The 24,688-nt window shown below is 35.6% G+C and overlaps 1 protein-coding gene across 1 annotated transcript in view; it reads left to right on the top strand.

Moving 5' to 3' along the window:
- Positions 1-24,688, top strand: part of METTL25 (methyltransferase like 25) — a 169,247-nt gene that overhangs the window by 51,222 nt on the left and 93,337 nt on the right. The window contains exons 4-5 of the mRNA XM_044677743.1: positions 12,117-12,749; positions 17,374-17,521. Coding sequence (XP_044533678.1) covers positions 12,117-12,749; positions 17,374-17,521 — 781 coding nt within the window. The remainder of the gene's footprint in view (positions 1-12,116; positions 12,750-17,373; positions 17,522-24,688) is intronic.

Genomic DNA, 24,688 nt, shown 5'->3' with positions numbered 1-24,688 from the left:
TTTAACTGACTAGATTTGGCTCAGTGTTCTGAGAATATTTTTAGGTCCTACCATTGTTGTCCCGTGTGTTAGCTCTCCCTCATGGCTTTGGTTCCCAGTTGTTGGGATGGTCATGCCATCTTTGCCTTTTGCCAAGTCCTTGGTGTTATTCAGTTGTTTTTTAATAATGCCCAATTTTTTGTGACTCCTTTGAGATTTTCTTGGCAAACATTTGAGAGTGGTTTGCCATTTCTTTCTGCATCTTAGTCTATAGATGAGGAAACCGAGACAAATAGGGTTAAGTGACTTGCTCAGGGTCACCCAACTAGTAAGTGTCCTAGGCCAGATTTGAACTCAGGAAAATGAGTCCTCCTGATTCTAGGCCTGGTGCACAGTCTTACACATCACCAAGCAAATCCTTGATAAAAAATGTCAAATAGCATAGCAAGATAGGAAGGGCAAGTCTGAAAAGCACTTTAAATGCCAGAAACACATTGATGTTTGGACCTGACATTAACAGGTACCACCAGTTTCTATGCTGGGGAGACATGATCAAGTCTGCATTTGAGGAAATCATTTTGGTTGCTGTCTAGGGAATGTGTTGGCATGGGGAAAGACTTTAGGTAGAAAGGCCAATAAGGAGGATTCTGCAGGCCTCAAGTGAGAGGTGCTCTGAAACTGAACTCAAGGAGTGATAAATGTGAGAGATTCTGGATTTATATGGAGTGAAATGGAAAAGATTTTCACCTTAACAGATAGTGGAGTGATTGAAGATGAGTAGAAAAGGAAGTCACTGAACTTCTTCTGTAACTAAAGTTGTATACCTTGGTGACTAGAAAGATAATAATTAATAATAATAATAATAACAATAGCTAACATTTAGACAGCACTATGCCAAACATTTTACAATTATTATCTCATTTTCATCTTCATAACAACCCTGGAAGAAAGAGCTATTGTTATTCCCATCTTATAGGAGAGGAAACTAAGGCAAACATGTTAAGTGACTTGCTTGAGGTCACACAACTAGTAACTGTTTGAGGCAGAATTTGAACTCAAGTCTTTCTGATCCCAGGCCCAGCATTCTATTTTCTGTACTATATCACTGCTTCTGATAGAAATGGAAATGTTTGGAAGAAGGATGAGTTTGTGAGGAAAAAATAATGAATTCTTCGTTGTGTTCAGTTGAGTTTGAGAACTGGAACTCAGGAGAAAGACATGGGTTAAATCCTCTCTTCACAGAGAGGGTCACAAATCTGTTTAATTATACATCCTAGGATTTTGCAAAACATCTTTTTCATGGGCTTCTAGCTTATGGATCACACTCACTTCCCTGCCCTTACCCCTTAAAAAAATCAGTACATCCCAAAATTTCGGTCTTACATTTCTCCTTCTCCAGGATCTTTCAGGTAACATTGGCCATGCCTCAGAATTCTTCTTTTAGGACTCACAGGACAAAGGTTCATTTGGGCCAGTTGACATTCACCTAGGGTAACTGCATTTTCTCTTCCTTATATTGGCTATCAGCTTCCTTTTAGCCATGTTTTAGTTTGTCCTTTCCAGTCTAAGTCGATTCTTTGGCAGAGAAAACAGGAGCAAAGTAAAAAATCAAGCAGATCTGTCTTTCCTCTGTTGTCAGTTATAATCGTCCCCCATACCAAGCATCCATCTGTTCCTTTTATTTTTTGCTCCAATGTAGATTTAAAAAATAATAAACCATCATTCTGTCATCCTCAGCTTTTCTTGATACACTTTGGGGCTACTATTCCTCTAGTGCATTGCTTTGCTTGTGTATTCTTCTTCACATCTATCTTTGCATCTATCTTCTCCACATTTTAAAAAAATTGAAGCTGGCCAGTGATTTCCTTAAGTATCCTCGTGGGTTTCTTTTTATGACTTTCTTCTTTTCTCCCCACCAAAATTATTTCCCTTTGTATTTTCAGCATTTCATCTCATAAAAAATATTTTTATCTTGGGTCTGTTTCCCAAGATGATCAGGGAAAAAGAAAAAGAACCTATATGTTCTAAAATATTTATAGCAGCTCTTTTTGTGGTAGCAAAGAACTGAAAACTGAAGGGCTTCCCATCAATTGGGGAATGGTTGAACAAGTTGGCATGTGACAGTGATAGAATACTCATTTGTTGTAAGAAATGATGACATCAATTTCAAAAAATCATGGAAAGACCTACATGAAATTATGAAATGAGTAGAACCAAGAGAATAATCTACAGAATTAATGTTTAAAGAATAACTTGTGAATATCTACCTCCAGAGAAAGAATTGATAAGTAGAAACAAAAGACATAGTTTATATATGCATACTGCTTTTGTGAATTGATATCTTCGCTAGCACAGGAAGGGGAAGGAAGAAAATTCCTGGTAATTTTGATGTAACTAACAACACATGAAATGTTTGAAAAAAAGGAAAAATATTTTTATCAATGCCTTTTGTTTTTCATACTTGTCATTTCCAGAATTGGACACTGCTCCACAGAATTCCATAAGGAAAAAAAAATAGTTAAGGAAAACTGAACAACTTCATAACAACATGTGGCAATACATGTAATGTAGTAGTCTTTCAACTCTCTACTCAAAGGAAGTATCCAACCTCTAAGATAAAGATGGATTATTATATTTCATCTTCATCTTAGTTCAGCAGCCCTTTAGTGTTCTTTTCATCTATATTATTATAGATGAATTTTATTGTCCATAAAAAGCTTGAATTCCTAAAATCTGTCATTTCCCACAGTGCAATAATTTTACATGGCATTCAGTACCCAGGTTGTTTACATTCTCTAATTGATGGGCACCAAATTTTTTGTCCAGTATTTTTGTTAACCACAAAAGTGACATTATTCATTTCTAAGATCTTACTATTCTTCCTGTACTGATATTCCCTCTATAATTTTAGAAGAAGATATTCTACCAATTCCATTTCTGAATCCTTTGAAATATGCTCTCTCAATCGAGGGTGCATTTCAAATGATTTTGGGCTGTCATCTTTTTTTATTATAAACTTGAAAAATGAGTGACCATATTCCCCCAAGGTTCTTGTCATTTTGGTGAACTAGTGAAGACATGAGCCTCATAGGAAGGAATATTCACTCAAGCAATAGCTAAGGTGAAACCAAATGGTTCAAATCACTTGCCTAGTGTCACAAAGGTACCAAATGGTAGAATTGTACATCATAATAAAATCATTCCTTAGTTGATAAATGGTTGAAGGTTATGAATAAACAGTTTACAGAGGAAGAAATAAAACTTATCAATAGCCATATGCTGATAACTCTAAATCACTAATAATTACAGAAATGCAAATTAATACAACTTCAGGGAACCACCTCATACCCATCAGCTTAGCTAAGAAGACAAAAGTGGAAAATGACAAATGTTGAGGGAGATGGCACTAATATACTGTTGACTGAGTTGTGAACTAGTCCTGCCATTCCGAAAATCAGTTTAGAACTATATCCAAAAAGTTATTAGACTTGTAAGGGTTAAATTTGGAGTTCTGACAAAATAAGAGAGCAGCTTTTAATAATTTCAGTTTTAATGAGAATATAATAGAGTTGTAAATTAATATTATTCCTTTAAGCCAGAGAAAAGAAAATTTCTAGCAGCTTTTAACAATTAACAATTTAGTTTAATTAAAATAGAGATAGTAAAAGAATATAGTAAAATAAATATAGTAAAGGAGATAAATATAGGAAAGAGGTAGAGAAAGAAAATTTCCTAATGTCTATAATAGTTATCCTATAACTACCTATAATTACTACCTAACACTGGCTATATCTACCTATAACTGCCTATCATCAGGCAGAATATATATCCCGCAACCAACTACCAACTAATCACTACTTCACACCACCAGCAACCAACTCCCAACGACCAACTCATGCCCAGCAGCCAACTTCCCTGCAACTACCAGCCCTAACTGTCAGTAACTGACCCCTTTTATATCCATTTCCTACCTCACTTCCTATCTCTATGGTTCCTCCTTCCTGTCTCTATGAGTTTCCCCTTCTTGTCTATATGAGTTTGTACTTCCTGTCACTGTGGGATGGTTAATCCCTACACGTCTCTATGGTAAGAGGACCTCCAGGTCCCCTGTTAAATAAAAAAAGAATAAAGAATTCCTTTTTACAATCACCCTTGTGATCCTTTGGGAGGCTAGTCTTCCCAGTAGAACAGTTAAACATTTATAACTTTAAAACTTATACTTCTAAAAATCTTCTAAAGGTGCCTATAATATTACACTAATAGAAAACTAAAATAATAATAAGGAAAAGGGAAATAAAAGAGAAAGAAAGCAAAACCAATGGTAGGTAGGTGCATTGACAGAAAGCCAACTGGGGCAATCCCCTTTGGCATAAGAAGTTTACATTCATTAAATGCATTCAACCCCCTTCAGTTCAATCAATACTTCCCACAGGTCTCTTTACATCTTCCAATACAATATAGGTTTTTTTATGGCATTTTCTTAAAACAGTTCACTTTTCTTGATTCAGGGAGTTAACAAATCCTAAAGTTACTCTCAAAAGATTTCAAATCTTGGATTTTACAAAATACAATTTCAAATTTCAAATAATTACAAATTAAAATGACAGCTATTATAATCCTAAATCTTAGAATTTATGAAAATTATACTCTATGGAAAATAAGAACCTGGAGATATCATTTTAAATCTAACAGATTCTACATAAAAATATACAATCTAACAGATAATACATAAAAAAGTATACAATCAGTTCCCCCCTTAGGTGGGTGTTGACCAACACTTATAACACTTTGTAACACTTATCATTTACTTATTTTAACTTTTATCTATAGTCCTATAAAAGTATAATAATAATGATAATTTCTAAACAGAATATATGCCAGTATACATGTTAAAACAAAATACAAATTCTATAATATGGTAAAAATTATAAACGTACCCATTGGCTAATGGATGTCTAAACTCATTCTATTGCAAAATCGAAAAAATTAATACTCGCATCATGCATTTCAAGTAAAAACAAAAATCAAATATCCTATTTAAAAAATAAAAATTCCAGAATTCAGTGTTAGTGAAAATAATGTCTAGTTGTCTCTATAGTTTTATGTTCAATGCACATGACAGGATACAGTTGTAAGATTGGGATTTATGCAAGGGAGATGGGACAAAAGGAACCAGAGAAGGAGTTGGTGACAGTTACTTACAGTTGAGACCATAGAGGATTCTGGGAGATTCTTTGGAGGAAGGAGAGAGGAGAAGTCTTTGGGCGGAGGACTGAGAGAGGGAGGAGGAGGACATCCCAGCTCGGATCCAGTCCTGAGGGCTTCCTGAGGATCTTGCTTTTGGAAATTGAAACCCTGATTCCCTGATTCCCTGCTCAAAGCCATTCCATCATATCTTTCCCATCAAGGCTTCAGCCATCGAGTTAGCTAAGTTTTTGGACTCCATTTTAGGAGCAATCTCTTAGTCTCCTCCCATTACCCAACCTTGCTGAGAGAACCCCTTTCAGTCAAAACTTACAATTATAGGAAAGGACAGAAATAGAGAAACAGAAGGAGAAGGAGCGAGGAGAGGAGCTGAGGAGCAGGAACCCCAAAGGTTCCCACCCCATGACAGACCCCATAGAAATAGAGAAGAAGGTACCCCCAAATCCCTCTTCCCTTCACCCCTTTCCCCAGTCCCTGAATTGCAAATAATAAAATCCATTTATCAGTCAGATAGCGTTCCAGAGTGCCTGAGAGACAACAACAGAAAGGGGAACCACAGCTTGGTTTGGGTGCCTCCATCTTGAAGCTGGACCCCCCACTGTGAAATTAATTGATCAGGGGGAGGTTTGTGTGAACCCCATCCTTATTCAGAATTGGATTGGGGTACCACACACCTTGTCTTATTGGGAAGCCTTGCCCCCAACTCCTGAGGGGCGGCATGACCATCCAGGTCACCCAGTTTCGGGTTGACACCCCCCTTAAAGTCTCCTAGTGTATATTTGGCATGAGGGGAGAGCTAGAAGAGAGTCTCACCACAAAGACTCTCTATCTCCCATTCTATCAAACACTGGGAACTGGCTCCTTTATTATTACACAGTCAATCAGTTTCGATATAAAGTACTCATTTTATGTGGGAGCAATGTATCCATGAGGTCTTTTCTCCAATTTTTATAGCTGTTGGAGTGATTAACAATACTTGAAACGGACCTTCCCAGGTTGGCTGACTTGCCCCTGTGCACTGGAAGTTCTTTATATATACTTTGTCTCCTGAGTTAAGATCATGAAGGGAAAAGTCTATAGGTCCTGCTTGTACTACAGCTACGAATTCTTGAAGTTCTTTAATTTTATTTATAAATCCTGTATATAGGAAGCAATAGAAGTATCTCTCCCTAGCAATAATGTGTATGCAGGGGAAAAAGGCTTAAAAAGTTAAAATTAATCCAGGCCCTTTTAAGGTAGCAAGTTTTGCAGCAGTATCTGGAAGCTTGTCTAACAGGCAATCATAATAAGTATTTCCAACTTTCAAGGTTACATGAGGTTCATTACTATGTAGGGGAGAATGGACTAGGATAACTTGTGTTAAAATATCAGTGTCTGAGAAATCAAAGGTTTCATTCTCTGATTCCAGAGTCCCTTCTCCCCTCTCCTACCTTCATAAAGGTCATTGGCCATTTCTCTGAGGTTCCTTTTACTGAGCGATATTTCCATCCTGAATATTGCATGGACGTGCCCCATTTTGGATATATTGTTGTAAATTATCATTTGCCTCATTCGGATTAGTATTTCTATCTATTGTTGATATTATTTCTAAAGTTGTTATTCCTTGAGTTCCCATTATTTCTAAAATTTATGTGATCAAGTATCTGGTTCTAGTTTCTACAGTTTAACATTACATGACTCCTTTTCCCACAGAAGTAACACATTACTGTTTGATTTGTGTATTCTTGCAAAGAGGCTATTGATTCGGTTTTTCTATTTTAGTTTCCTCCTTTAAACTTTTAATTTCTCTCTTTAATGTCTCTATTAAGTCATTGTTCTCTTCATCTTTTTTTTCATGGCTGTTAAATACGTAAACTGCTACTCTCCTCAATTCTTTAAGGTCCATATTAAACCAATTCAGACAATTTGTCTTAAAATAATCTCTGACCACTTTACAACAGTTTTTCACAAACTATCTCCTTAGTTGTCTGACATCCCTTTCTCTGGCAAAGTCCAGGTCTATATATCTACCTCCCAGCTCAATAAGTCTATCAATAAATTGAGACAGATTTTCATTGGGGTTTTGCTTAAGATTTTCATTTTGTCCATGTACCAGGCCTATCAGAGCAAGTTTTTATTGAGGTTAACAATGCCTCTCTAACCTAGCATAGTCTTGTGTAATCTTGCTCATTGTTGGTATTCCATTTTGAGTCTTACAGAGGCCAGTGAACTTCCCTGAGCTTGACTGACAAGAGACAAGATTTTATTTTTCTCTCTTTCTGTCAAAAAAGTTTGGAGCGAATTTTCAATATCAATTCATTCGGGATCATATGTGCAAAAAATGCTCTCTAGCTTTTTAATAATCACAATTGGATTATCCTCAAAAGAAGGATATTTTTCTTGAATCTCTCAATATCTTGGGGTATGATGCCTTAGTGAAATTACATCTCTACTCTTATTAAAGGTGGGTACTTCTTCTAAGGGAAATAGGCCTGTAACTGAATTATTTTTGTTTTCTACCTCTTGTTTTTTATTTGAGTTGCCATAGAACAGGTTAATAGATATAGGTGGGGAAATAGGTATAGTGGGAGGAGTTTGGGTAGACTTAGAGATAGTTAGAACAGGATGAGGAGGAGTTGAGGTAGTTTTAGTATGAGCAGAATTATGTAGAACAGAAGTCGACAGAGACTGAGTTGACTCCAATGATGAGGGTGGTTTGAGAGATAAATCTCTCTTCTTACTCTGGAGATTTCTCAAGCTTTTCTGAATGCTTTTTATATAAGTCTTGAGATCTCCAAACTCCTCCAGCTTCTTAAAGTCACCTGAATTATTTTCCTTGAGACCTTCCCCCTTGCCCCAGCCTCTCCTCCAGTTTCTTTTCAAGGTCACTCAAGTTATTTTCTAGTTTTTCTTCAAGGTGAGTTTTTTTTTTGTTCAGCAAAACTATTATTCTATTTCTTCCTGAGGAGGAATAGGCAAAATGCCAAGCCTCTTATCACTATAAGTATGGCTAGGAACAGTGCTATATAAAGGCACTGTGTAATATTCTGTTGGAAAATAAGCCATTTTAGATAGACAAGAAACAGCATCACAATTCGAACTAGATTACTCAGAATCATAGTTAATCTGTTTGTTAATTTTGTTTTTCGCGGTTCTATTTTCTGTCAGTAGATGGTGCTGTTTGACATAAAGGATCAATAGCTGTAATAGAATTAACTACTAGGAATTTGACTTATGGATCGTTTCAGTAAAAAGTAAGGAAAATGATCAGAAGATTGAGCGTTCGACTCCTATCTGACTCACCAATTAAATGTGTAAAGGTGGGGCACCAGGGATGTTTATTATTATTATAAAAATGTGACCTAAATGGTTTGTGGATTCACACTGGGTTGAAGGAGAGACAGGACCAACCAGGATAGGGAAACCAGGGTTTACAGCCAAGCTGTTAACTGCCAATAGGAATGGCAGTTAGGTCAGGGCCTATGGAACCAGCAGGCAACAGGTAAAAGTTTATAACAGTTTAATTGAGGGAAACAAAAATGAAGGATGGGATAAGGGATTCTACACTTGAAATCTAAGGGCAAACCACAGGGGCAAGGGAAGGACTTTACTACACTATCCTATTGACCTAAGCCAGGCAGGGCCCAAAGGAAGCAGTACTGAAGTCACAGGGAAAGCTCCTCCAAACCTGGTTCCAGCCAGGTTTGGTCAGCTCAGCTAAAGGCCTGCGGGTGGCTTTTAATTGGAGTCTCACGGTAATCCAAGAATGGTCACAGGATGCCAAGAGCCAACTCCACCAGGTGATCCAGAACCAGGTGATCCAAGGTACCCAGGTAGGGAGAGTGAGTTTACAAAACTGTCCACCAGATCACAAACCACTTCCCCACTTGGTGCTGCTCTGCAGGTCGGTTGTCCACTGCTGAAAGCCTCCACCACTCAGGATCCCAGGGAATCTGGATGCAGTTTTTCCCTAACTCTGAGATCTCCCAGGGTTAGCAACAGTTATGTCTCAACCACTAATGGAGTCCCTCTCAGAGCACAAAACCCACTTCCTGCTCCTTCATTCCATCTTGGAATCCTCCAGCCCTTCCTGCTAGGTCCAACACTAATGCTAAATAACTAAATACCCTCACAACAAATGTAAGGATTAAATTAGGAGTTTTGACAAAATAAGAGAGCAGTTTTTAATAATTTAAATTTTTTTTATTTGAAATTTTTATTTAATTAATTTGTAATATTTTCCATGGTTACATGATTCATGTTCTTTCCCTCCCCTCCTCCCAACCCTCCTGTAGCCAATGAGCAATTCCACTGGGTTCTACATGTGTCATTGATCAAGACCTATTTCCATATTATTAATATTTGCATTAGGGTGATTGCTTAGAGTCTACATCCCCAATCATAGCCCCATCCACCCATGTGATCAAGCAGTTGTTTTTCTTCTTTGTTTCTACTCCCATGGTTCTTTTTCTGGATGTGAAGAGCTTTCTTTCTCATAAGGCCCTCAGAATTGTCCTGGATCATTGGATTGCTGCTAGTAGAGAAGTTCATTACATTCAATTGTGCCAGTGTATCCATCTCTGTGTATAAGGTTCTCCTGGTTCTGCTCCTTTTACTCTGCATCAATTCCTGGAGGTCGTTCCTGTTCACATGGAATTCCTCCAGTTTATTATTCCAATAATTTAAGTTTTAATGAGAATATAGTAGAGTTGTAAATTAATATTATCCCTTTAAGCCAGAGAAAAGAAAACTTCTAGCAGCTTTTAACAATTAACAATTTAGTTTTAATTAAAATAGAGATAGTAAAATGAATATAGTAAAAGAAATATAGGAAAGAGGTAGAGAAAGAAAATTTCCTAATGTTTATACTAGTTATCCTAGAATTATCTATAATTACTATCTAAAACTACCTGTAATAACAACCACGCCACAAAGTTCCAACCCCAATTAGGTCTGTCAATGAAGACCAGCCACCTCTCAACCCAGAAAAAGGTCAAAAAGCCCTCCAAAAGCTAACACCAAATAACTCTCTAGGTAAGCTCAAGCCCGCCTTTATATTCTAGCAACTAAACACCAACCACCAACCCAACACATGCCCAGCAGCAACTTCCCCTCAGTTTCTAGCCCTGTCAGAAACTGACTGCCCAGCTGTCAACAACTGACTCCCTCATATCCCCTTTTTCTATGTTACTTCCTGTCCCTTTATGGTTCCTCTTTCCTGTCTCTATGGTTTCTACTTCCTCTACTGTGAGCTGCTTAATCCCTACCCATCTCTATGGTAAGAGGACCTCTAGGTCTCCCATTAAATTTAAAAAAAAAAAAAGAATAAAGAATTCTTTTTTACAATATCAAATATTTTCTTTCAATATAATAAATATTTATCAAGATAACTATTTTTTGCAAGGCATTGTACTAAATACTGTATACATGAAATTGAATACAACATAGGCCCTTTTTCCAAGGAACTAACAATCGGCTAGAAACTCTGAGCTTGACTTGACAAAAATTTCAGATGAGATTGGGGACTCAGGATATTGGTTGTTGTTGTAGGTAGTATGTTCTTTTTATGCAGTTTGTTGATTTTGTGAAATCAGAAAATATATATACAATAGCATCTCCATAGACTTAAGAATCAGTACTGTAGACAAAAAATTTTATCTGTTTAAATTTATATATATACATATAGACAATAATATTCCCAGGTATGTATATGTATATAATTGGTTGTTCTTGGTTCTTATCACAATTTTTCATTTAGTTAATTTGGAAATATACTTCTAAAGTGAGCCAGAATTAAGCTAATGACATTTCTATTTCTTTAGTGATATTGATAATAAGATTTGGTTAGAATTGAGACTTTGTAAACTGTCATTATAATAATATACATAATGAGCACTCAAAAAATCTCAGTAAAAATCTCAGAGTGAGAATAGACCGATAGGATATTTATATGAATGTGTTTTCTTAAATTAGGGATCCTTAATCTTTTTTTTTTTTTTGAGTCATGGATCCCTTTGTGCAACCAATTTTATAAACTTTCTCAGAATAATATTTTTAAATACATATGATAAAACATAGAATTACAGAGAAAACCAATTATATTGAAATACTTATTCAATTTTTTTAAACCAAGTTCTCAAACCACAAGTCAAGAGCACCTGTCCAAACTCTTTAGAAGAATAGGATCAAAGGGGTCAGCTAGGTGGCTCAATAGATTGAGAGTCAGGTCTAGAAGCAGGTGGTCCTCTGTTCAAATGTGGCCTCAGACACTTCCTAGCTGTGTGACCCTGGGCAAGTCACTTAAGTCCCATTGTCTAGCCCTTACCACTCTTCTGCCTTGAAACACACTATTGATTCTAAGATGGAAGATAAGGGCTTTTTGTTTTTGTTTTTTAAAGAAGGATAGAATAAAAGAACTTTCATCATATATGGAAAAAACAAAAGATACTTCCATCCTTGAATTAGACGAATCCTTTTTTTTTTAGCATTATTAATCAAGAGTTATAAATAATATATTAATTATTTTATTATATTATATAATTTATAACAAATTATATAATATAATAAATATTATTATTTTAAAAGATAAACTAATATATACATATATACACATATATAAATATTAACCACTGATATATATGAACTATATGTTGCTGGAATGGCTAAAATATGTTCTGTTAAGTCAGATAAAGATTTTGCTATGATGTTTCTATATTTAACTATTTGCTTTTTATGAAGTTGCACATTAATAGTTAAATCTTTTATAGTTTATAGTTTATAACTTGAAACCAGAACTCACAGTTCACCATGATCAAATATTTCTCAGTTATTAAGTTATTGAATCATATATGTAAAACTCTCTCTTTGGGAACTTTAATAACTTTTGTTTGAAAAATGCCTTGTTTGTTGGGATAATACATGCTCTTCTTGATTTCTACTTTTCTTTACTCTAGATCATTGATCTTGGCTCTGGTAAAGGCTATCTAAGCTCCTTTCTGTCCATGCAATATGGCTTAAAGGTTTATGGAATCGATTCCTCAAAGGTCAATACTCATGGAGCTAAGGAAAGGAACAGGAAATTGAAGAAACACTGGCGAGTCTATCAAACAAGATCAAGAGTTCACAACAGCGGCCTGGTTTTAGAAAAGGCAAAAGAAAGTACAACCCTAGATGAACAGAAATGTAAAACAAATATCAAAGAAAAGCTCTTAAGTATCAACAATAGTCTTACAACTCAGCACACAAGCTCTATCTCAGATACTGTTCTGTCAGGTTTCACAGACAGTGTAATTTCTAATGTCACAAGACAAATGGAAAATCACCCTGATCCTCTGCCACAAAGAGATGGCAACTTCTTTCTGGAAAATAAATCTCCTCTTTTAAATGTTTTGCCTATTGATGCTATAGAACTTACTTCTCCAGCCACTAAAGATTACAAGAAATTTTCTGAAGAACATAAAGGGAGGAAAAATACAGTACCCAGCAAGGACCAAGCAAAGGAGTCAAATGAATCAAGCATTTATTCACCTTTAACCTCTTTTATCACTGCAGAATCTGAACTTCGTGATATCATTACAGATCTGGAGGTAGGTAAATATTTTATTAAAATTGATATTTGTTTAAAAAATTCTGCTGTTTCAAATAATAACAGTGGAGTGTATAAGCTTTATGTCAGATTGTCATCAGGTTAATTTTTAAAAAGCAGAGTAAAAGCCATCTAAATTAGTCTTTCCTGAGTTTGATAAACCACAGTTCGACCGGAGCACATTCCAGGTACAGGACCTTCCATGGAGAATGAATCGATTCTAGGTCACTTAAATCAAATAGAAAGGAGAACAAAAGTATCTCAGTTGTCAAGAGTGCCACCTAGGATTGAAACTTCAATAATCGTTGATTCTTTCCTCCCCCTCATTCCCCACTTGCCAACTCATGTTTATTCTACCACCTAAATATCTCTCTCAGTGGACCCTTTCCAATTATACTGCCTTGTCCCCATTCAGACCCTCCTTACTTCTCACCTGGACTATTGAAATAAATGACTTTACTAGTCTCTGTTATTCCCTAGCCTTTCATTCACGGGTTAAGACCTTTTTATTTCATGAACTACTTTGGTAGCCTGGTGAAGCCTATAGACCCCTTTGTGGGATCACATTTTTAAATACATAAAAGAAAATGCATAGGGTTAGAAAGAAAACCAATTCTATTAATTTTTTTTTCCTACTCAAGTTTACCAACTTCCATGAAATCTACCCACTGGATACCAGGTTAAGAACCTCTGCCTTAATCTCTTCTCCTTTAGGGTAGCTCCTTCACACAGTTACTGGGGTAATTTTCCTAGTATCACTTTCTTGTTGAGAAACCTTTGTTGGCTCCTTCTTAGTTACTGGATAAAATACAAACTCTTTATTGTTAGTGGAGTAGAATAAGACTGCATTTGGAGTCAGGCAGTCTTTGAACATTGGTCCCAATATTTGCTTTGTGATTTTGGGCAAGTTTCTCTGTGGCCAGAGTGCCAAATAAGATTAACATCTTTTACTCTTTATGCTCTCATACTTCCTATTTGCCATGTTACGCAGATTCTGTCTTTTCATATGTTTCTTAAGGATTTAAGGAAGTGATGGCACAAAAATATTTCCCATAAGACTTTGTGTAAAGGGAACCTCTTAGTTCCAGGTCATGATCCTCACTGGGGAGACTAGGCATGTAAATCTGGGAGATTTCAACATGCTCATCTCCCAAAAAAATCACAGGGGGGATTGTGTAAAGGGAACCCTTCCTCCCAGGGTCGTGAACTTTTTGCTCATCTGAGCCAGCCCATTAGCGTGGCTGGCTGTTACGTGAATGCTCCAAACAGAGGCAACAGATTAAGACAGGATCATGACCCAGAACTAAGGATTACTTTGATAGGTTCCTGAGATGTGATAGACCAACTCACAGGGAAAGAAGGTGAAGTGGAGAAAGAGGACTATAAAAAATGAGACCATAGAGGAGACGTGGCTCTTCTCTGGAGGTCTTTGGCTGTGAATCTTTCTGCATTTTGGCGTTGGTGGCTCAGGCGGAAGACACTCTCGTGGGCTGGTAAGATTAAGGTGACAGACTAAGAAATATTTTTCTATTTCCTTCCCTCTTTATTTCTTTCTTAGACTATATTTATATTAAAACTTAATTGTTAAAAACTACTATCATCCTTGTGACTTAAGAGTTAATTATTTTATAAAGTGACCAGAATAATCTTTTTTTAAAACTATTATTATATTTCCAAAGCAATTTCTAAATATTACATTTAGTATGTTACAACCTTAAATGTCAACACCAGTGATCTGCTTTTTAACTAAGGGTTACCAGTCACTATAATTGTGGGTATTAACAATTAAGATATTTCTGGGGATCACTAGGCTTTATCCCTCAAAATGATAAACTCCTATGTGTTATTAAAATAATATTTAAAATTTCAGTTTTACATAATTAAGCTGCAGCTCTTAGCTCATAGAATAATGCTTTATAAGTCTGATTACATTGAATTCTGTAAACACAATAGTCATATAAAACAAATGTTTTCTTTTATATTGCTCTGTATAATAACCTTTAAGGGAAGAACCTGACTGTGTACAATTTTACATTGTAATAAAGGAGAAATAAATCAGGATGAGTAGAGCTATTTACACTTGCTCTCGTTCTCTATTTATTTTGTTAAATATTTCTTGGTTACACTTTGAGTTCCAGCTAAAGTTTGACACTTCTGATCTAGTCCAACGCCTTCATTTTAAAAGTGAGAAACCCTCTACTCATTTCCTGTGGTGTGATTTTACTTTGTCTGTCCCCCATTCAGAGAATTTACTTCTTCCTCATCTAAGCCTTTTAGAATTTCTTGATTTCTTCAAGATTCAGCTCAAGCCCTGCCTTCTGCCTTCCATATGAGACCTTTCTTAACTCCTAAACTCCAAGCTTCATTCCTCTTAAAGTGATTTAGTTTGTATTTTGAATATATTCTGGATCTATCTCTATAATTGTATTTTCCTACCTGATAGAGTGTAAATTCCTTATGGCTAGGGACAGTTTCAGTTTGCTGCTATTATTTTGATATTCCCGGTGCCAACCATAGTACCTGGCACATAGCAGGAGCTAAATAAATGTTCCTTTTTTAAAAACTCTCGCCTTCCATCTTAGAATCAATATTGTGCATTGGTTCCAAAGCAGAAGAACAGTAAAGGCTAGGCAATTGGGGTTAAGTGACTTGCCCAGGATCACATAGCTAGGAAGTGTCTGAGGCCAAATTTGAATCCAGGACCTCCCATCTCTAGGCCTGACTCTATCCACCAAGCCACCCAGCTGCCCCCTAAATAAATGCATCTTAATTAATTATAGACTCTCAGGTTCATTTCTCAATCCTACAGCCTGAGAACATAATTTTTATCAAAGTATTAATTTGCGCAAAATTCCATTAAAACCAATAATTGCAGTGTTTAATTCAATAAGGGTTTATTAAGAATGCCTACAATGTGGAAGGCACAAAAAACATAAATGAAACAGTTCTCTGATCTATAGTAAAAAAAAAAGAGAGAGAGAATAATGCATGTGACCTTTCTGTATCATTTTCATATTTACTGATTCATACAAGTGTTTGATATGTTCAGTATATCATTGATTCTAAAATCTTGTGAAGCAAGTATATTTATCATAACATTAAAATTTATTATAAGTGTTCATAATGTATCATGCATATTGTGTGTGTGGCAATAATAGTCTTTAAATGCAAAAGCCAGCTCTTTGAGAGGTTAAATGTCATAGTAGAATGAGAACCAGGGGCAGCTAGGTGGCATAGGGGGATAGAGTGCCACATCTAGAGTCAAGCTGACTCTTTGAGTTAAAAATCTGGCCTTAGACATTTACTACCTGTGTTACTCTAAGTAAGTCACTTAACCCAATTTTCTTATCTGTAAAATGAGCTAGAGAGGGAAATGGCAAACCACTCTAGTATCTTTGCCAAGAAAACCCCAGATGAGTCGGGAATGGCTTTGCAAAATCATCAGATAATAGACGTGATCTTCTGATCCTCAGTTTCCACATTTGTAAAGTGAGGATGTTTTGTTAGAACTAAAGTGTGTGTGTGTGTGTGTGTGTGTGTGAGAGAGAGAGAGAGAGAGAGAGAGAGAGAGAGAGAGAGAGAGAGAGAGAGAGAGAGAGCACGAGCATAATGAAGAGGAATTTGAAAAACATTCAAGTCCTTTGGCCTTAAATTAATTAAGCAATCACAAGGAAAATGTATTTTGGTGGGACAACTTTTGCATATTTCATATAATTTAACAGAGGAGAAATTCACATTCAATATTATTTTTAGACTTTATGTTAAAATCCCACCTTCTACATCATAGTTCTGTGATCCTGGGCAAGTCATTTAACCTCTAGGTGCCCTGGACATCTGTCTTAAAACTATGGGTAGCAGAGAAAATGTGAAACTCTCCTCAATGATAAGTGCTATACCTAAGGCATAGCTTCATTTTATGGTTCGGCTTTTAGATTGGTGAGTTATTATATAAATGCCAGGGGTCAGAAGTATGGACATAGTGGATCTAGACTTATCATCATAGGATCATGGTATTCACATCTAAGATCATCAGATCATGGATATAGAATGAGAAAGAGATCTTGTTAAAATGGCTTTAACTGAAACCCAGTGTTCTGTTTTCAAATCCAGGATTCTTTCCACTGTATGATGCTATATTATTATTAATTCAGGGGATGGGAGGGATCCAAACAGAATTATTTCATATTGGGTTTTTTTTTAAACCCTTACCTTCCAACTTGGAATCAATACTATGTATTGGCTCCAAGGCAGAAGAGTGGTAAGGGTAGGCAATGGGGATCAAGTGACTTGCCCAGGGTCACACAGCTGGGAAGTGTCTGAGGCCAGATTTGAACCCAGGACCTCCCATCTCTAGGTCTGACTCTTAATCCACTGAGCTACCCAGCTGCCCCCATTATTCCATATTATTAACAAATCAGTATTGTCAAGTTTTAAATATAATGTATTGGCTATTTTAGTATTTAATTTTTTTTAAACTTCTCTTCGGGAGATTTGGTAGTTATAGAAGTTGACAATTATATAATTTTTAATATTTAAATTTATTCATCTGGATAGCTTCTTTTTTTAACTTTCCTTTTTACTAACAATATAGTAACTCCCCTCCCCCTTTATTTTCTTTGCCAAAGGATTGTATCATGGTGGGTCTACATACATGTGGGGATCTTGCTCCAAATACTCTTCGAATATTTACATCCAAGTCTGAAATCAAAGGAGTTTGCAGTGTTGGTTGTTGCTATCACCTATTATCTGAAAAGCATGAAAAACAGTTCCAAGGTCAGTCATGTTTTTTGTGTCCCATTATGTTTATAGCTACATAGTTTGAGTTATTGGCTGGGCTTTATTTTACTTGACTTATTTTAAAATTAAATCTGGGATAAAATTTATTTTTCCATCACTCTGGAAATATTTAAAAATTTTAACACCTTACTGCCAGTATTTTCTTTTATTCCTTTTGGTCATTGGAACATTTTACAATAGTACTCAAATTTGTTGTAATCTTAAAATATTTAAAACTCAACTTTTTCTAAGGAAGAGTGGGGTTACTCATATCACCAATTTTTGTACATAGGAAAGCAAAGATTCTCTAAGATAATGCCATCACTGATACAAAGTTACACGTTTTATCTTGGTATCTGAAGGCATTGAGTTGTTTGTTTTTTTCATTTTCAAGGAAATATTGGGGGTTTTGTATATTCATAAAAACCAATTGATTTATATTATCTTATTAAAATTTGGCTTTATCTTACAAAGCTTTGTACCAGTTGGCCAGTCAGAAAGTATTTATCACCAGTTAAAGAAGTCAGAGTTTTAAAAAGTTGGTTAGGAAGAATAGTGATAAATCAGTGATTTTAAAACTCTAAATAGATGTGCTTTTTTACCTCCTCCTACCCCTCAAAATCATTACATCTCTGCTTATTTTTCACAAAATACATTTTGCAAGTCAAATTTGTCCAAATAAAAAGGGTAAGGGGCTGGAGAAGGAAGGAACATTTAGGACCTACTATGTGCCAAGCATTCATTGTGCTAAGCAATTTACCTTTATCGCTTGATTACTTTCATTCTTTACAGTAATGCTTTGCTTTGGTATAGATGCTTTTGTGATTCCTATTTTACAATTGAAAATTGAGACAGACAGAAGTTAAGTGACTTGCTAAAGTATCTAAGGTCAAATTTGAACTCGGGTTTTTCAGACTTCAAGTCAGGTCACTATCTACTTAGTCATCAATTGCTTTAATAAAATAAAGAAAAATAAGAATTTTTTTATAGTATTTGTAATGGAATACAAGTCTGTCTCAAAATGCAATAAAATTGGCAAAGTCATATTTATATATTGGTAACATTTACAATTTCCATATTCATAAAATAAGAATAATAACTATAATAGTAGTATCAAGATAATGGGTAGATTTTTGTTCTGAGTATAAATTTTCTCAAAATGTGGTATCATAAATTATATTCTCATTCATAATCCTTTTTCAACCAATTCATATTGATGTGTTGTTTTGTAACAGCTGCAACAGAAATGCTCATTTCATATTAACTTAGCATAACAATTAATATTAAAATTTAGAAAATAGTAAAATAATAAAGAGTAAAATCACTGATAAACCAAAGAACATTTTACCCACCTGTAGCAAAAATCATTTGTTACAATGTGCTATCTTAAAGAAAGTCATGAACTTTTTTTTTTTAGATTTCATGACACCAAATGGGTTATATTTCTCCATGGGAAATGGGTTATTTAACCATTCATATTTGCATATATCTTGGTCTTTCAAATAAAAGGAAAACAACTTCTATGGACTTGCCAAATGATTACTTTTATTTTCTTCTTTTTCATTTTCAGTAGAGCTTTTTTTTTTTAATTAGAAAATACATCAAAACATTTTCTGTAAATTTATTATCCAAACTTCTGAGTTTTTCATAGAGTCACTTTATCTTTTAGGAGCAGTCTGAATTTGAGAACTTTGTATTGATTTGTTTAGAGTTTATAGATTTTTTAAAATACCAAGTTTCAAAAATACCATGTTTAAGAGGGAATTTTTGTTATAAGTAATTTTTATTCATTTTTATGTTTACTGCTTTGAAAAATGGCAATTTTTTCTTTGAACTCAGCCATCCTTTGAATTACTTGGGTAGGAAGGTTCCAAGTGTTTGCAAAATAAAGAAGTGCTATATAATATAGCATCTGCCCTTATATTATTGCACTGTTTTGCAAAGAAAATTTTTTTCTTTGATGACTTATCTGTGGCTCCTCATCCATACTTCTCATAAGTGACAAAGACATCAAATATGTCCAACTTGCACAAATGATCGCATTTTTAACTAATATTTGAGTTTTGACCTGGCATCCATTGGGTTTTATCAGTATAGAGGCCAATACAGTTTTCCCATTATAGTTTTCATTTTAAAATCCATCAATTACGTTTAAAATCTCTCTTGATGGGGCCTTGTTATCGATGTTTTGTAAAGTAAAGCATCTTTCCTAACAGTTGCAACAGCACATCATTCCTATGAAATCAAATTAATATTGTTCTTACATCTGTTACTTCATTCATTTACAGTGGAAATAGGTTTTCCCACATGTGGTCAATTCTCCTTTTTACTTATTCTCTGGAACTAGAACCAGCATTCAGAGCTGGATGGGGGTATATAGGCTTCACCATATTGCCAGCAGGGTCCAAGACACCAAAAAGGATAAGAAGTGTTTATCTAGTCCAACTTTCCGTTTTGCAGATAAGAAAATTGAAGCCCAAAGAGGAGAGGATGAAAATGACGTCTACCAAAGTCATTCAACTAATTAATGACAAAACTTGTACTATAACTGAAGCTTCTTGAGGATATGAACTGTTTTTAACTTTCTCAGTTTCCCCAGTGCTTAGTACAGAGCTTGGTTTATGGTAAATACTTAATAAATACTTTTGTTCTGTCTAGAACACAGATCTCCTGTCTGCTAGCCTAGTTCTATTCATTGTGTCATGGATGATAATTTATATTAAAAGCAGACACCTCCGAGAGAGTTAGTGAGGAAAGGCAACTAGTTCTTCACCCCCAATGATGATGTTTCATGGGATCATAGACTTAGAGCTGTCAAAAAATGTAATGGACTAAGACAGCTATGTGGCTCAGTGGATTGAGATCCAATATTGGAGAAGGGATTCAAATCTGTCCTCATATACTTCCTAGATGTGTGGCCCTGGCCAAGTTACTTCACCCCAGTTGCCTACTCCTTACCACTGTTCTGCCTTGGAAGCAATACTTAGTATAGATTCTAAAACGTCTAGGTAAGGATTAAAAAAAAAAAAGTGGCAGCTGCTATTGAAAGATAAGTTTACCACCACTCAAGGTATTCAGGTGTCAATTGACTTAGCACTTATTCATGTATTTTAGAGGGTATTCATGCTTTAGGCCCTTACCTCTAGACAGTATAATCTTCTTACTCCTTTTCCCTCTAAAATTGTGTGATCACCACCTTGTGCCATGTTCCTTTTTCATTCATACCCACCTGCCTCTAGTCTCTCTTAGCTTTGTTTGCTCAGCTGTTTTAAACTTTGAAATAGGCAACGAAATCCTTTGGGATGTAAATATGAGTTATTAATAGTCTACCACAGTATAGTTGAATTTTTCTTGGTATGCATACTGCTACATTTTATGAAGATATTTGCTATGTAAACAATATGTGTTGTTTCACATGAATGTGTTTACACAATAGACTGTGGTAGACCATGGAGGTGGTCTGTCGTGAAAATGTAAATTTCCAAAAATACCTCAAAACTCACTGAGCCATTATGGAATACTGAATTTATAACATGTGTTTTTAAAACTGCTTTTAAATATTTATACTTTAAAAGCTCTTGAAGTAACCCCTAGAAGCAGAGATTAGAAATGATTCCATTTGTGGGCTTTATAGAAGACATATTTTTCCAGACTTGACTTAACTTTACCATATTTAACATTGATGGTGATGATTATAACATGATATTTTGAATTCTTGCAACTGATAATTAGAAAGAAACCTTTCTGATTTGAAGCTAAGAAATAAGAATGTCCATCATGTCCAGTAAATTCATGCATTATACTAAGACCATCTGGTCATGTAGATAAGTGGCTAAGAACTAGTGAAGTTATTTAATGAACATTAATAGTGGTCAAAGTGGGCTAAACTGTACTATATTCGTAATTCATCAAAAGAATACAAAATCTCAGAAAAATTGTATATTTTATACAGGGGAAATATGCTTTGTAGGCATCTCATAGTAACCTTCTCCCAAACAGGTTTCATGATCTCCACTCTTTAGAACTTTCTTATGAGTGTAGAGGGAGGGTACCAGCTTATTCCCAGTCACCCAGGCTCCCAGTCTTGTTTCCTTAACTTCCTATTTTGACTCAGCCCGCATGGCCAATCCATTTACAGGTCTTGTCATTCCTGCCTTCACAACGGCTCTTGTGACCATGGTCATCCCTTTCTCTGCTCTCACACAGCCACCACACAAGTTCCTGGCCTAGACTGTTGCAGGAGCCCTTAATCCGTTCTCCACTCGGCTGCCAAAGGGATTTTCAAATTATAGATCTAAACACGTCACATACCCTTCTCCCTATTCAGTATACTCCACAAAATAGAATTTTTACAAATATAAAATTCTTTGTTCATATTTAAAGATCTTCATAACTTGGACCTTTCGGTCTTTGCTGTCTTCATACAGTCACTCCCCTCCACACAGTCCAGGCTTTGTCCACACTGCCCTTGTCCTTCCTCCTCCATGGCACTCTGTCTCTCCTTGTCCTGGCTACTGCCCCAACCCCCGCCTGAGTGTTCTTCCTCTTTCACTCCACCTTCTGCTTTTACTTGCTGTTTTTAGGACTCAACTCAAATCTCACTTGCTTTTTCCTGGGTGCCTCATTACTAGTGCCTTGCCCTCTGAGAGTACCTTGTATCTACTTTGTATTATAGACCTTTTATACATCTAGTTATTGCATTTCTTTGTATCACTTGTTCTAAGTATAGTGCCTAGAACTTAGTCACCAATTAACCCAAATAATAGCACAAATTTAGTAACATTTGAAAAGATTTAAATCAAAGGAGAATGTAATGACTTTGTTTCTCAGCTTTCAGTCTTGTACTTCAATGGAAATGAAGGGCCATAGTGGCAATTCAGGACTGGGTCATGGCTCCAGAAATTACAGAAGGCTTATCCTACATTCATGTAATACAAACTGTGCTAGAAAATAGAGACTTTGCTCCATGTCATTGCAAGCTACTTAAATACTCAGCATATACAACTTGAGACCAAACTTACACATTGGAAGTTTGCTACCTTTCATAAATGAAAACAGTAAATCCCTTTTAGTACAAATTTGACTTCAAAAGAGACGAGAATTGAAAAAATTTAATTACTAGATTGGGACTTTAGCATAGCCACAACTTGGCCCACAATTACCCGGACATGACACTTAAGAATAACATTTTTAGTGGACGTTGCCTTACCAGATTCTCAGTCCGCAAGCCCAGTGAAAAGTCACTGCAGAGGCACAGAGCCTGGAGATGGTGTCTTATGTGAGGAACCTGGAGAGAAGGACATTTCAGCTGACTTACAGAGTGCAGGAAAGTAACTTCCAATGAGGCCTGAACCACATTGTTCAAAACTAGAAGCTAATCTTAGGGGTTCATTTTCTTTCCCTAGAGGTTGTTGGGAGCCACTAGAGTTGATGGATCAGAAGAGTGACATTATCAGCTCTTAGTCTAAGGAAGGCCCATTTTGGCAGAAATGTCATAGAATGAACTGGATTTTAAGACAGGGAGTCCAATTAGGAGGCTGTTGGAGTAATCCAGGGGAGAGGCTTTGAGGCCTGAATTAACATAGTAGGATACAAGACATGTTCACAGAGATGGAAATGGCAAGCTTTGGCAACTGATCTCTCTAAGACTCTTCTGAAAGAAGGAAAAGAACTATAATAAGAGAAATCAGAAAGATAAGTCTTGCCATGAAATATTGCTGAAGAACCATCACTGAAAGAAAGATTTTATCACTGTTACCACCAACCTGTCCAAGGGAAAACAATGCCCAAAGCAGACAATAAAAATATCTAGACATAACCTGGCAGTTATAGCTTTTGCTTTCATTTGTCAAATAACTATTTTGATAAAAATCAAACTTTCATGAACCAAATGGCATGAGCCAGTTTCCTCAGGACCTGATTACCCACAGATTTAGAGAGCATTGAGGTTCCATGCCTAAGGAACTGAGAAAACAGATCCCAGACTCCCCCTGAGATGCAACAGCTCATCAGCTCAGGACCAAAATAGACTTCTAGCTTTACCCCTCTTTATTATATTGGAACATCAAAGCTGACCAAAGTTGACAAGAAGGCTATAACTAAATTAAGACAAGCTGTTATGGCTTAAACACACAACACATACACACATACATACACACTTCACACCTATCATTATTAAGTGCCTTCTTTTCTGCCATATGACACAGATGGATGGAATTTACATGACTTTGAAGAAAGCTATCGTCCTTATCATCTTTTAACATGTTAAAAACAGGAAGAAATTATGTAGATATTAATTTTTCTTCACTATGCTAATTGTTTAGTTATTTGCTTTTCTCAAAGAACTTGCTAGAGGTTTCTATACAATTTTTTAAATTAATGGTTTTCAGGAAAATAAGATAGAAACCACATTTAAATCTTAATGAAATAAAATTCACACAGTATAGTAACTATGCAAATTGTGGCATAAGAGTAGATTAAGGAAATTTTAATTGACTAAGCATTATTTAAACTAATAAATAAGGAATTACCTGAGTAGCTAAGAAAGATCATCCAGTGCCAAATAATACTAATACATTCAACAGTACTTCTCAAAGACTGTTATTTTCACATTTTTGACAGAACATTCAAACAAGGAATGACTGTTCAGTTAGAACTTTGCCTCAGGAGTTACTCTATATAACACTCAGTTTAGTAGTCCTCAGTTGTCTCCAAAACTTAATTTATTTGTAGCACTCCTTTTAAAACAAAGTATGCCTTTTTTGGAATACTTTTCATTTCCTTTCATTATATTTATAAGCTTTTAAAAGAAGTTAATAAGTTCATTGAGAGTTTTTATTTATCTGACTTAAGAGTCCCAAGGCTCCCCTTTCCCTATAAGAAATCTGCAATATTTACAGTCTCTAAATGGGCATTTATGAATCCAAGCTGAGATTGTACTCAAGATGGCACTGCTGAAAGTATTTTAATACTTTAATTCTTTTTTTAATTTAATTCTTTAATAAATTACAACAAAAACAAAAATGAGGTGTCATGGTCAATTACTGAGGAAGGCCCACTTGTGCAGTGACTAGCCATGCAACATGGTCTGCTGCTTGAACCATCCTGGAAACCTTTCAAGGATAGTGGAAGTAGTCAGTCAACGTTTATGAAGACCCTTCTATA

This window comes from Gracilinanus agilis, chromosome 5 (genome assembly GCF_016433145.1).
Source record: "Gracilinanus agilis isolate LMUSP501 chromosome 5, AgileGrace, whole genome shotgun sequence".
Classification (NCBI taxonomy): Eukaryota; Metazoa; Chordata; class Mammalia; order Didelphimorphia; family Didelphidae; genus Gracilinanus; species Gracilinanus agilis.
The sequence above is the reverse complement of the archived record's forward strand: the minus strand, read 5'-3'. Positions and strand labels throughout refer to the sequence as shown.